This window comes from Triplophysa rosa, linkage group LG11, assembly GCF_024868665.1.
Source record: "Triplophysa rosa linkage group LG11, Trosa_1v2, whole genome shotgun sequence".
NCBI classification, from domain to species: domain Eukaryota; kingdom Metazoa; phylum Chordata; class Actinopteri; order Cypriniformes; family Nemacheilidae; genus Triplophysa; species Triplophysa rosa.
In genome coordinates this window covers 19,696,346-19,711,681 of record NC_079900.1, presented here as the reverse complement: position 1 = coordinate 19,711,681, position 15,336 = coordinate 19,696,346, and the positions used below count along the sequence as shown (strand labels likewise).

The 15,336-nt window shown below is 38.9% G+C and overlaps 1 protein-coding gene and 1 long non-coding RNA gene across 4 annotated transcripts in view; one reads left to right on the top strand and one right to left on the bottom strand.

The window, feature by feature from the left end:
* The window catches only part of LOC130562076 (uncharacterized), a 167,673-nt gene that overhangs the window by 115,948 nt on the left and 36,389 nt on the right, over window positions 1–15,336 (top strand). The window lies entirely within an intron of this gene.
* Window positions 1–15,336, bottom strand: part of olfm2a (olfactomedin 2a) — an 84,409-nt gene that overhangs the window by 35,431 nt on the left and 33,642 nt on the right. Inside the window, exon 1 of one of the 2 annotated variants that reach the window (XM_057346879.1) lies at window positions 5,860–6,482. The exons of the other annotated variant lie outside the window; for it this stretch is intronic. Coding sequence (XP_057202862.1) covers window positions 5,860–6,003 — 144 coding nt within the window. The 5' untranslated portion in view covers window positions 6,004–6,482. Of the gene's footprint in view, window positions 1–5,859; window positions 6,483–15,336 lie in introns of those variants that run through there. 2 annotated transcript variants of the gene reach the window in all.

The following is a 15,336-nucleotide window of genomic DNA, read 5'->3' as shown; positions in this document are numbered from 1 at the left end:
TGTCATCATTTACTCTGCCTTTTATTGTTACAAACCTTTGTGACTTTCTTTCTTCCACAGAACACAAAAGAAGATATTTTGAAGAAAGTTGGTAACAGAACATAACTGGCACCCATTCATTTCTATTGTATGGACACAAAACCAATGCAAGTGAATGGGGGCCAATTAACAACATTCTTCAAAATATCTTCTTTTGTGTTCTGCAGATGAAAGTCATACAGGTTTGAAATGACTCATGAGGGTGAGTAAATGATGATAGAATTTTCATTTTGGGTGAACTATCACTTTTAAGTGAATTATAATGCACTTTTTCACATTTGTTAGAAAAACACTGTTATGTGTTATTGAGTAAAATCACTGTACGTTTTTGTAAATGTTCCCTCTTAAGTGCATGGTACTCAGTCAGTTTGTACAAAAAGAGCATATTATCCTGTTGCTCTCCTTCATTTAGTGAGTTTCTAAATGTGAATTTAAGAAGTGTCCTGCTTTTGACTGAAAATCAAAGATATCGTTTTCCAGTGTTGATTGATAATGTTACCAGCCGGACAGAGAAGTTTAAAGTACATCTAGATTGACTCGTACTTCTTTAGATCTACAGAGTCAAAGGACTGATGACGTTCGTGCAGTCCTGCGATTCATCTCGGTCTGGTTATCTACAGCACTATTGATATCGCTATTGATTGTGTTTCAGTTTGCACTTAAAGTGATTTCCATTTGTTTAATGCTGAGAAAATTAGAGTGCTGATTCACAGAAATCAGCTTCTGCACAGAGGTGAAATCATCAACGTATTGTCCATCACATGCTTTTTTTGTACCTTGTGAGGTGGAACAGTCCAGAGAAAGTGAACAGTAATAATCTGAAGGTTTCGTCGAGTTTAAGCTTCTGAAGCTGTAGAAGCCAACATCACCATCTGTGTGTGTTTGGTCACGGCAGCCAAAGTGGCTAAAACTCTCTCTCTTTCTCAAATTCAGAGATCCCCGTTGGGCAGCAACAGCTGAGCAGAGCTGTTTTAAAGCTTTTATAACAGGCAGATCTGAAATGCGCCAAAAAATCTGTCCAAATCTCCACATTACCTATTCACTACAGTCTAGCAGAATGTTGTTTCTTCCACTTAATTACTTCTCAGGTTTCCAGGATGTAAGATTTAGGTAATGAGACAATGAGAAGGATTGGTTAATATCCATCACATGTGACTTCACATTTGAAGAACATCAGGCAATAATCAATGAAAAGTCCACATGTTATGAACTTGGATATGTCAGTTTGAGCCATTAAATCGAAATACGGTTAGGAATTGCAGCGTATACAGGCACTGAAATGCCACCTAACACACTTTGTATTAGACGCCTCGCACTATATCTCTGTGAATTTTCTGATTTTTTTAATTGATCATTTAATAAATACGGCATAAAACACCACTTCCCGAACGCTTCAGTCTGTAGTTCATACATTAATGATTCCAACAATATTGTGTTTAGTATCTGTATTGGTATAGTTGTGATGTGAGCTATTCTCCTTCATTTAGAATGATTATTAAAAGTTATAACTTAGTTATTGTTTATCGTTATAGTGTGAACGTCCATTAAAGCTGGGTATATATCTCTCGGTTTACTATTACAATCATTAAAAAGCATTTTTTTTTCATATTAATCACCAAAGCTCTACTACGCCAGGCTTGTCAGACTGGTTTGTTTGTCGGACAAAATGGTGGTCAGTCACGGGGGCACTTAATATCGGCGTTATGATTGGTCAGCTCGCCTGTCAATCAAACTGCTTGCAAAGGGTAAATTCCACTGGGTGCGGCCAATGACGCAGGAATGACATGCTTCACCTTTCAGCACAGCGATGATTTTTACATGTGATGAGTTCACATGAATTAGCAGCTGAGCTCAAAAGGGCAAAAAGAGCAAGTGAGGCGTGGCGTGATTGTGAGTCAGAGATGATGGAAAATGGCACGGTTAGTATGTGCAGGACCGACACGACGACGGACGGTCACGCGGGGTCCCACAGTGTCATGGAAGATGAGTTGCTTTGATGAGGAGAGAGGACATCCCTGCTGCCTCGCTACAAATCCATCAGTCACTCTGTTCATGAACCACACCTTCACTCTTTAGCTCATTTCACACCATCATCACTTCATCTCAAGACGGTGGAATTCAGATATCTTTCTGACTGAGAGCAAAGTAGCTTTTGATATTAGAATTTGAGTCTCTTAAAGTCAGAATGCTTTAGATGGCTTCACACTTATTAGAAAGAATAAATCTTTCCCCAGTATGAGAGTAACATCGGTCTAATATCCCTCAAATTTAAAAACCAAGTCCTCACTTAAGGGTAGATTAAAGATGATTGTCTTTATCTACAGTATGCTAATTTCCCCTCGGTTTTTCCTTCAGGTAAAGTGAGGCGATGTTTTAAAGTGATTGGTTTTCAAACGAGAGACGTGGGAGTTCCAGAATGACAATGGGTTTTGGTTAATGCCAACTACCTATAGTGGGTACCACTTTAGCTAGATAAATAAATGTTAAGAACAATTTTGGAATATTTTCTAACAAAGAAATTTTTACTTTTGCAGCTTGTTAATATACAGTGTTATCCAATTTCAAAAGGATGCACCTTACTCATGCTTTCTAACCAAAAAGACAAGGTAAACCTTTGGTGGTTATGTTTGGGTTTATCATACACAAAGCAAACTAAGAATAGTCAACTAGTCAATAAGCGAAGTAAAATTCGTATTAGTTAAAAAATTAGTATTTTTGTATTTAGCCTATTGGCTAGGTGAGGTCATTTTTTTTAAAGCTACAATCTGTATCGCTTGCCTCTATGTCGCCACCTCTGTGTGAAACATAAAATTACAGGTTATATTACATAGGTTTAAGTCAAAATACATTGTAACAACTAATAATGTAATAACTAGGGATGGGTACCGAGAACCGGTACATAATTGGACCGGTACATAATTGGGTCGATAAGCTTCATGACAAACGATACTGTTATCGATACTTGCGTTGTTTTATCTCTGTGTATTCGTGTGTTAAATGGTGAATTAGAGGCTGCTGCCTGTCATTTTCCATCCCTGAATGATGTCCGAATGGCTGAAGTTTGCTCGACGTATGTGTGATATCTAGGGTCATATGATTTCCGCGGTGTATTTGTAATCTGCTTGTTTTGCGTGTTTATGAGTGAAAGAGTGGCATGGTTGCGCTTGTGGAGCTTTCAGCATCCGCGTTTCACAACAGGAAGCTTCCGTCAAACACCCCTTTGCAGAAACCCGTCAAAATAAAAGTCCTTTATTTGAAAACAAGTTATAACATGGTTTTTAATAATTCTGCCACGTAGTATATTTACTTACTTTAGTAAATTGAAGTAAATGTGCTAGTAAAATTATAAAAAAATAGTACATATAATTTAAAAAATATTACTTTATTATACTAATAGTACTTAAATTTATGTAGACCTAAAACCAGAAAGGAAAATAGAAATGCGGTCTACCAGCCAAATAACCATAGTGATGTAAAGTAAATATGTTGAATTACATTATGATGTGCTCCTATGCACATGCTAAGTGCCGTAAGTGGTTGCTAAGGAACACACACACATTTTATGTGGCATTTTCTGTTTGCTCAGAAGTATTTGTAAAATGCCGTTCTAAAGCTCAGCTGTAATAAAGAAACTTAAAATGTTTAACATCTTGTCACATCATGTGTTTTTGCATCAAATTATAGAGCGTAGTATCGATAACAGTATTGATAAGTACCGGTATCGATAAGAAGTATCAATATCGGTATCGGTAAAATCATAACAATACCCATCCCTAGTAATAACTGCACATAATGTAATAAATATTACATATTAATGTCTATAATGTAATAATTTTCTCAATTAAATAAAATCTTGTGCCCGTAATGCAATCATTTATATAATGTAATGATGATTTTTCACATGATGTTAAAGTTTTATATGAGAAATTTATTACATTATGAACCCATTGTAGCATAAAAATTTGTACCTTAAAGCTCAACTTGAAAGCTCAATATAATATCATTAAATAAGCTTACCACTGTAAATCATGGTAAGGAGAAAGTTTTGAAAACAGATTTCTTTATATACTTGCTTAAAAACCAAGTTTTGTATGTCAATACAAAAATATACAATAATCAGATAGACTTTGGCCTATGTGTCGCTGCCTTTTACACACCCTGCACAGGTTATGTGTTTATGGCATGCCAACACTTTATAAAAACTGTATTTGCATCCTAAGACTAATTCATTCCATTGCAGACCCTCATGTTTTATGTAAATGCTGTTAACCCACTGACTAGTCGATTTTTGAACTATCCTGTTTTGCACATTCCTAAAGAGGGCTATCCTGTGGCGTGACCATTGGGTGCCTATTTACACATGGGTGGATAAAAAGCAAACTTTATATGGGTATTGTTGGAATTGACTGTAGAGAGGTTCAAACAGCTCTGCAGGAAAGCATCTTGCATTGTAGAGAGGTGTGGAGTAAATCCATAAAGCTTCTACCCTGTGGTGCAGAGTAGTAACAGTCTTTGAAAGCGAGTGTGAACGTGTTACGGAAAGCTGTGATAGACAGTTTCTGAAGACATCTCTTCTAGACAGATGGACATTAGCGTGGGCTTCCAGACCGACTCAACCGACCCCTACAGCGCCTCTTCCTCATCCAGATGGAGTGTCATCCCTGGCCATAAGCTGTGCCGAGTAGAGCACTTATTGAGGGGCAGATGCTCATATAGTACACAGCCGAGACCCCAGGCAATCTCTCAACATAAATGATCCAGAAAATTTTACAGAAAACACATCCCTCCATCCACCCCCTTCCACCTACTCGCACCTGGTTCAATCTTTTAGTAACGCTCACGAAATACACACACAGTACACTCACACACACGAGACCTGGTGACAAGGGGATTGTTTACTCTGGTCTTTTGCTTTGGTGCAGATCTTAGCTTTTGGAGCAAGTCAGACTTGCTGTTAAACAACAACACAATGCTGGTTGACCAAGAAGGTCTAGTTCGTTATAAGAGGCCTTTCAGCCAGGGATCACCATCAAAAACATAACAAACGCTGGTGCTTGAAAGTGAAATGATTCACACACTGGCAGAACTGAGAGGGTAAAATTGAAGCCAGCATTCATTTAACATCCATTTAGCCTATAACAATGTTTGTAGCTCCAGAGTTTTGCTTAAATCATCCTCATTCATCTTTATACAAATACATATTACACTTTGATTGTGGGTAACTTGATCGTGCCAGAGACTGGGCCTTTCTCCCACAAGACATTTCTTTATTTCTGTTACGGACAGAGACAAAGTGCACGGTTCCCAGAGGTTCAGTGGAGTTGATTTAAAAAAGGTCTGAGGGGGTGTGAAGGAGAAATCCTCGGAAGAGAGTTATTAAAGTCCCTGCATTTCTCGGTAACATCAGTCAGACGAGTCACTACCTCACTGCCTCAAAGACACAATCTTACCTCCCCGACTCACTCCTGACCTGAGCATCAGTCTTAAGGCACTTAACTCTGCTCCTCTTGCCAAGCTGAGGATATCCTCACTGGAGCCACGAATCTCGCTGGGTAAAACTTCCCCATCTATCATCTCCTACTGAGAATCACTCAACCACAGCAGCCATCAATTCCTCTGTAAGCGACCCCTGCAGCCAGACACCCATTCAATTTGCTTGCCTGAAAATCCCTCTTAAAGCCTGCCTGTTAAATCTCACCGTAGAGAAGTGCCACTGCTCGTTAACACTAAGGTCCTAGCTCATTCAGAAGAACAAACACACATGCAGCAAGACAAACAGACAGACGGAAAGAGAAGGGAAGAAAGTGAAGGGTTACGCACGCTGACGATCCTTTCTGAGGTGCCTGCGCGGGAGATGGTGGTTCCGTTGAGTCCCACAAGTGAGGGCAACGTCTGGGACATCCAGTTAGTGACCATGGCCATGGTGCTGAGCACCGCGCCAATCTTCAGGAGCGGAACGCTCATGTCGTCCCCCAGCCGACCGCCTGGCCCTAGTGCCCCCCACACTCCCTAGCACCGGGTCCAGATGCAGCACGCGAGAAAGGACACGAACCTGATGCGCCCTCCTCCTCCAGCGAACGGCCGCACGTGCACACTGGGAATCTCAAAACTGGCTCACACCCGCCAGCTGCTCGGATCCAACGGCATCACAGCGGTGCACGACGCGCACACTTTTCTTCAGCTTGGGAACAACTGCCAATGTTCACCCTCCCTCGCTCTGTCTCTCCACTTGCTCTTTCAAGATGCAGCCCTGCGCATTGGCTGCCTCTCTATCTCTCTCTTTATTTCTCGCTCTTCCTCCTCCCCGCCCCTGCCTCTCTCCAGTTTCGTTCCACATCCATTCCTTCGTCTTCCTCTCCTCTGGCTCCCCCGTGCCACTTCTCTCTGGCAAGCACAAAAAATCAGAGGAAGGGGAGACGCTGACTCCCAGATCTTTGTGGAACAATCGGCTGTTTGAAGCCGTTGCTGTTTGAAGGGTCTATCTTCCCTCACAACTGCACAGAGGCAGCTAAATTGGGATCTCTCTCGCTCTCTCTCTCTCTCTCTCTCCATGTGTGTGTGTTGTTTGTGTGTGCGTGAGGAAGAGGAACTGTGCTCCCGGAGTGTTTAATGAGGAAGACGATGAGGCGTTCCAGTTGGCAGCTTCCCCGACAGCTCATCAATCACATGTGCATGTGACACTTCCTTAATCAAAACATAATGGGAAATCTGAATGCAGACAAGCACAGCACTGGTGCTCGGCACTAACCAGAGCTGACTGCAGTCCATCAGCAGCTCAGCCATGCAGGCCACTTTCTCTGTTTCCCATCATCTTCACCCCGAAGCGATATACGTCACATAATTAAAGAGATGACTCGAGTGGAAGCTGTTCCATCTCCAGCAACAGAATATTGGAGAACTGTGTCCTTTTAAGTCTCACTGTTTTATTTTTTGTTTTGTAAATAAGCAGTCCTGTTGTGTCTGCACAGGTTCTTTAGCTCACAACTGGTGTCTTCACTCAGTGTTTAGACAGGCTGAAAGTGATTTGAGATTGTCATAGCTACCATAACGATTGATCAAAAGTGACATCTGACTCAGACCTTTGAAGTCTCAGATCGCCTGATGCAAATCGCCTAAATCTTCCTGAACCAGCACAACACTGACACCATGTGTTTGTATATAAGTACTGCAACTACATTAAAATAACCCAGTAGCATCTACTTCAATTTATAAAAATACTTTTCAATAAAATACTAATCTTCCATTAATGCCATTTTTAAATTGGTTACCACAAAAAGTGTAAACTGCATAGCTCTTTGGCTCTTTCAGTATGGCTGTTTTTTTATTATCAATATTTGGAAATCCATTGTAGTCCAAAACTGGCTTAGATCCGTCAGGAGGTACACAACCTGTTTTCTAGGTTGCTGTTTTCAAGCCAATCACTTGATCCGCTATGTTCTAATTTCTCTGGAATTGCAAGGAATTTATTTTATGAATATGCAGATTGGTTGAAGTAAAAAACAGTGTATGTAGTAGGGTTCACAATCTCCAGACTGTTACTGGCAAACATCTACTTTATGGTAATGTAATGGTATGGTATAATAATGGTAAATATAATGAAAGTTCTTAGTTTGAACATAGTTCAAAACAACAACATTGATTCCTTGGTGTAGGACTATCTGTTTTATAGGTGGGGTAGTGTTTTAGGGTTTGAAAATATATTTTTATTTCTGTAGCGCCGTTAAACCACAGAAATTACACTCTGCAACTTTAAGGTTGCCTAAGCACAATTACAACACACTACAATGCAAACACTAAAATAGATTGTCAAAAGAACAATCTGAGATCGATGATCAAACAGTTTTTTTTTCCATAAGCCAGAATGACAGCTTAGTGTGAAACAACCCAAAATATAATTTATATATAAAAAAGTAAAAAAAAATTATCTAAAATATTTGTGTGTACTGTAGTTAAAAAAATCATACAAACCTCAAATAAATTACTTAAAAAGTAACACATATAACATCTCATCCACACAATCATACAGAGAGGTGAACAAAGCACAACACTCATTCATTTGAATGACCCCAATTATTTTTCTCTGTGTTGTTGCTTTTGAAGCAAAATGAGTCCTTATCATCCATCTGAGTCATGTATTCTCACACTAGCTGCGTTTACATGGACACATCGGATTGAATTGAACGTTGTGTTTACATGAAAGGTAAATTAAGTGATCTGATTGATGTGCGTGTTTACATGACAAGCTTCAAATCCGATATAATCTGCTGACATGCGCACACTGCACAAGTGTTCAGGCAAACAATAATTAAATAAATGTTTAGCAACAGCTAATACCCAACTTTAGAAGTGATAATATGCGGATTCATATATCCGCATTAACGGTAAACAGAGACGGGCGCGGTGGACGCAGGTATCATTATAATATTCACAAAACGGCTACTCAAACAATGTTATAAGCACAGATGTGTTTATTTTATGTCACAGACACCAGCATAATAATGTACAATACGCAAAATAATGTCTACATATCAATGAAGCAAGGTCGTTACAGCAAATTACCATGATAAAAACAGTTAATCATTCCAAAGCACATGCAAGTAAACGATAAATAAAATAAGTGTTCGGTAGCCTACTGATGAAATTTTATGATTAGATATTTTAGCCTACAGTATGTTTGTACGTCTGCAAATGTATCGTGTATTAAAAAGGAACTAAGAAATTGCGGTTAAAAACTCACTCCAGGGAAACAGTTAAGACATTTTAAATGCATATAAACATTAATATGTTCATTTAGAGATGACAAGCATATGGAAATGTGTACCGCTCTGTCAGATTTATGGATTCTTTAGCAGCAGCTGCTCCGTTCCGTGCGTCATACGCCTCCTTTACGTCTGTACGAGCCAGAGTCGTCTTTGCACATGCGCACAATTTCCTACTTCAGTTTTTAATCTGATCAAGTGTTTATATGTCCCATCAAGCGGATTACAAACGGTATAAACCACCCCTTACAATCCGACTGAAATTTCAATCGGCTTGGGCATTTTTAATCTGATTGACGTGTTTATATGGAGCGTTTTCATTCGGATTGGATTTTTAACCGGATTACATTGGTCCTTTAATCAGATTACATTCGTCCATGTAAAGTAAACGCAGCTATTGTTTTCACCAAGGTGTGTGAAAACAGACTTTCAACAAGACAGAGATTCTAACTGAAGCACCTTTGGAAATGGAATAATTCAGTCTACAGACTGTCAAATGTATTTAGCACTTGTATCCTCACTGGCACAACAGGCCTTCTTTGGATAGACTCATTAAATGGAGAGTGAGAATTGAGTTTGAAATCGGAGGACTTCACGTTCTTTAATCATGTAAGTAAACACAAAAGTCCTTCTCAGTATTGAATACATTTTACATGATTGTTTGTGGTAATGAGCTTTGCATTTTAAAGTAGCTTGATCTGTTCTTAGCCTCTTGGCAGGTCATTTCTACAGATGACCACTAGATGGTACTGCTGTCCAACAAATAGCTACTTTGGGTAGTGCTATGTCTATGCTGCAGCGCATATGAATATGTTGTGATTGATGGGGTAAAATAAGCAAAATAATAGCAACGACGCATTCTGACAAATCCAAATCATGACTTAGATTAGACTGGGACTGAACATGGAGGTTCGTGGCTAATGTCTTTCATGCTGCAGCAGACTTGCCACTGCTAAATTTTCTCTCCTCCTGCCCTCCGGGCCTCTCATTCTGCTATTTCTGTCCAAGACATTCACGTCTTCATTAATGATCTTACTCATATTCTTGCACGCTAACACTGTCACGCACATACACATGCAAGCAGATGTGTGCACACATATACACGCGTTCCTCGGCAAAGGTACTCTGTGCTACACATCTACTCAAAATAAGATTGTAGTGTTTCCCCTTAGGGCTTCTGGTTTAAAGGGCATTTTAATCCGTTCACACCGTTTAAATTAACCTTAGCTGCAAAGTGCAACGCCTGTGTTCACCTGCAGATGGCAGTAAAGATCTAGTGTGGTTCCCAAACGTACCCAAAACCTATCCAAGGACATTTCTAGACTATTCAAGAACCTGTACCATAATAAATGTACCTGCTAGACGCTTCTTTAAACACGCGAGACATCCAAGGCCAGAGACGCTGTCTTCTAAGAGTTTTCCAACACCTGCTCGTGCACGCAGCGTTCATCAAATATCACATTAAATATTCAGCGTTCTGTCAGTTTGCAAACTGAGCATACAAAAGCCATTGTTTTCTAAACCAACAAGCCCTGATTAAACCCATTTTCATAGCATCACGCAACATTTCATGTTGACGGTCATAGCTCATATAAATGTCAGTCAGGTTTATACTGCAGCTGTTGCATACAGATAAGTACGGACAGAAAGCGCTTTGTTCATTTGGGATTTGAACAAAGGAGATCCCCGAGAGCCAGTGCCCACAGCGACCACCCTGAACAACAAACGGCCGCCTCGGTTCTTACCGCCATCACTTAACTCCTGCACAAACCACGCTAAATAATGCAACCTGCCACTGCCAGTGCTGTGTCCTGCTGCGTTACGACACCCCGAACACATCAACTCCCTTTATGTGTTCTGAGAAACATTAGAGCTATGATGCAGGCCGGTTACGCATTTACTCATGTGCTGCTAACCAGCAGTGACAGTGCCGCATGAGGGATGACGGATGCCATTAGCTGCTTTGACCTGTCTTCCTGTTTTACGCTCATGTTACCTTTCTCATGATAAATATGTCTAAACTGGCAGCATTATTCAGCTGCTGCTCAGCGGTGAACAGGCTGTTATGTGAGATGAAGCACTTTGGTTCCAGAGGTTTGGAGTTTTTGATGCTGTGGGGTTGCTGTTGTAATTGTATTTTATTTTATGAGTGATGTGACTATAAGCTAAAAATGAACCTGTATGCTCTGTTACTTTTTCTGTTTCTGAATTCTTTCTGAAAAATTGTTGATTCTACATCTGAGAATCCCCAGAAAGGATGAAAACTAAAGATGTACCGATACTAAATTTCTCTACCGATTGCCGATTATTCAGAGTGATATCGGCTGATACAGATTCTGAAGATTAAATTCACATTTATTAACTTTCTGAATGTTATTAATTCATGTAATGACTATTAATATTGAACATCAAACTGATGATGTTTCTAAACATTTTATATATATAGAGCACAAATTAATTGCATTTTCCTGTCCTCTTTTGAATGACAAGATATATCAGCCCTGATCATTGGCTGTTTTTAAACTATTGATCGATAGCCTATGAAAAATAGCTTTTATCGCCCGATACGGATTATTGGCCAATATATCGGTGCATCTCTATAAAAAAAAAAAACACTGTAAAAGTACATTGACATCATATGCTTTATTGTATAGACTGTTTCAAAGCAACAACATAAACAAATGTTACTGCGCATGCGATCGTTCGTGGACGGAATTTAACTTCCGCAAATAATAGATTACCTGTAGATAATATCTGATAACAAGCAAAAGAAACCAAGAAGAACCGTTATTTGGCTGAACTTGTCTCTCCAAAATTTTGCATTTAGACTGCGATTCCAAACTCAACCGCTAGATGTCAAAGTACCATACGGTTTCTTTAAATGCGACAAAGATACACGACGCATTTAATAAAATTAACATACAAAAAAATTAAACAAACTGTTTATTTAATACAATTATTATAAAATAAAATAATAATATAAATGAATATTAACCCAAATTAAATAAAATATCAATAGATAAACAAGCTGATAAACAAACACAGACCGGAAGTTAACGGCAGTCCTGGCGCACACGTCCAATGAAACGGACTATATTGTAGCTTTACTATTACTTCTGGTTTATTTACTATGGACGTGGAAAATCAAGTTGAACGCATTGCTGGAAGCTGTATTCCTCACAGATCTTAGCAAATGTAGATAGTGACCAAAAATTTAAGGAATGCATAAATTGAATATACCGTAAACAGTATACATACCGCAAAAAATATAATTTACAGCAGTAATACAGACATTCTGACATCTGGACTGCATTTTCAAACCGCACGTACCCAAACTCACACATGCACGCAGCATTTCAAGCAGAACCCAGCAGTGGAGCAGTTTACTTTCCTCACATCCTCTGCCAATACAGCTCAACTCTGCTGTTGTGCAGGGATAGATAGCATTGTGCCGCTCTGTTCTATTTGCGACTGGTCCTGCTGTATGTCATGATGAGTCAGTAGACATGGAGAAAATGAGATCTTCAAACCGGAGCTGTAGCGCGCCAGCCAAATCCCTTACTGTCTCTCTAGGTGAGAATAAGACAGCCATGCCTCCCATTGAGTTAATGATGCCACGTACATTCATCTCACAACCGATTACAATGATCACCGTTCGCATTCTCCGCGCCTCAATGACCCAATTACACCCACAGCCACAGAGATTAATTCTGCGAATAACATTCAACATGAACACCGACTCGACACGCTGACCCTTCCCACTGATCTGAACTAATCGTACATTCGTTCCGTGCTGGGAAACGGGAAAAAATCTCTTCGGTTCTTGTAATTTGACTAACTGCTGATGGAAAATTGGGCGTCTTAAGCATGGGCGAGGGGACTGTTAATTGGGGCAACACTGCAAGGTGATGTGTGCTGTCTGAGCACCCGTCCGCCTGCTTTTGGGATCAGTCTTGACAATGTCTTTGGTAAATGCCTTAAATGATCTTTAAATAGAGCTATTTTTCTCAATGGACAAAATGATTATTTTCTCTGTCTTGAGGCTTTCCAGGCTCATGGAAACAATTGTCTGTATTAAAATTGATTGTATAGTAAATAATCATAGACTTTGGAGTTTGGAATAGTCAATTCTGTGTTTCGATTGTACAAACAAACAAATATTGGTAACACTATTTTAAAAATGTAGCTCTGATGGTCCCCAAATAGATGTTCTACTACCTATAAAAACTTTGCAACTACATGTCATCATATTCCATTAACCCCAACCAAAAAATCTACTAAAACGCCAATGAGGGTTAGTCGTCACGTAGATGCAAAGTTACTTAGATTGTTTAAATTGGACTAATAAACAATTGTAACCTAAATAAAATGAAGAAATGGGTACTCTCAGGAGCACCTAAGCAAAAGCAAATCTGTGATTTCTCCATTTAAACCCAGAAATTTTGAAAAATGCAAAACAAAGAAAAAATCTGAACCTTTCACTCAAGTTATTATGATGATATCAATTGTTATGAAAAAATGTTGAATGCCAAATGCAAAACAATGCATTATGCAAAATAGAAGCGCTTCCAGAAATTACCCCAGACTGCAAATAATAAATAACGAGAAATAACATTAGTAAAGTACTAAACCTGTGGTTTGTGGTGTCAATCTTCCTCTTTTACCTACCCGCAAGCTTCACAAGTTGTTCTTTTTGAATGTTTACGTACATGCTTGTACACTTTGGTTATATTGTTGAACTATATACCCTCCAAGGACAAAGCACTGAAGAGCGCTATTTCCACTGCTGTTTAACACATGGCACGTGTGCTAGGAAGATTCTGAATAAGTGTTATGACCCAGTGGGCTCAAAGTCTCTGTTATGTGCTTTTCAATTAACTGCTTCTGCTTCAGCATTAACCAAGAATATGTTGCTAATGGAACACAGAAGATTGCTATCAGCAGTGGCTAAGTTTCTAAAAGGTTTTTGAGAACCCTGAATATTTAAGTATTGTGTTTGTGTAAATACATGTTTTCAACAGTTCAGTTTAATTTTAATGAAGTGTTTTGTAATAAAAACAAGCCGAAAAAGCAATAAATGAGAGCGTTCACAGCCAATGGATGTATCTTTTCTTAAACCAAAGATCAGGATTTGTTCAGCTTGAATTGTGCTGATCCTCAGGGCCTTCACAACAGATTTGTCTTCCGCGAGCATTTTCCTGAGGTAGAGGTAGGCAGAGATGTCAGAAATAATTAAACGACGAAGATCTGTGAGGGTGTTTCGAATAAGTTATTGTTCTGCTTGCTGCTAGAGCTGGCGAAGAAGATTTTTTTATTAAAACCGAGCAATTAGGTGTCACTGCTCCTTTGAGAATACTGCTAAGGCAAGATGTTTTTTATGAGTTGAATAGTCATCCAGAAAAGTAACAGACTAGTTAGACAGGTCATTGTTAGCTCTGTTTAAATAACTCATCAGATGACGTGCAGCATCTGTGCTCTTTGCTGTTTGGACGCTGCTTTGATGGAAAGCGTGTGGGTGGTGGAAATGTCAGTCTGCTTGATGATGATGATGATGATGATGATGTGGGTTTGAGAAAAGAAAATGTGCAAACCTCGACTGAAAGATTAATCCGGTTTGCATGTTCTTAAATGGTGCAAAACATTGATTTTTTTCAGCAACTAGCTGACCTTTGATTTGTTGTGGATGCTTTGCATATGTCTTGACTTGTATGTGAACATTTTAATTAAACCCAAAATGAATTGTTCTAACCCCATATGACTTTCTTGCATCTGTAAAGTAAAAGAGAAAATATGAAGAGTGATTTTTTTCTTCTTTCCCCTAAACAATAAATTGGGTTAGGACTGAAGGTGTCCGTCACTAACATTCTGCCTAACATCCAGTTTTGTGTTTCAAGGGAGAAAGCAAGTCAAATAGATTTGGAACAACTTTTCAGTTTTAGACGTTTCAAAGCAACAACATAAACGTTACTGCGCATGCATGCTATTGTGGCCCAAACATAACTTCCGGTACACATCCGCAAAGAATAGAGTTCCTGTAAATTATTTCTGAAAACAAGCAAAATAACAAGTAAATAACATTAGCTAGCAAGCTAAATGTATGTCTAGCCAGTATTATTTTGGGTTACCAGTAGAAGAACACTTACTTAGCTTAACTTAAATGTGACAAAGTTACACAATTTATTCAACAAATTGTTCATTTAATAAAATTAATATACACTAAAATTCCACAAATTGTTTATTTAATTTAATTGTTTAATTATTATATGATAGAATATTAATATAAGTTAATATACATTAAATAAAAGAATATTAGCCACTAGCCAGACCGATCAACAAACACAGACCGGAATTAAACTCGGGCCATGCGTGTGTGTCCGATGAAACGTCTATACAGTAAATACCTACCTTGCTTTAGTTTCACTTTTGTGTACAGTATTACACAAATACATCTGGATGTAATACTAATAGGGATGGGTATTTTTGATCATATTTCATTTCGAGTACAAGTACTCGATTAATTGGGGGCGGAGCGGGGCGT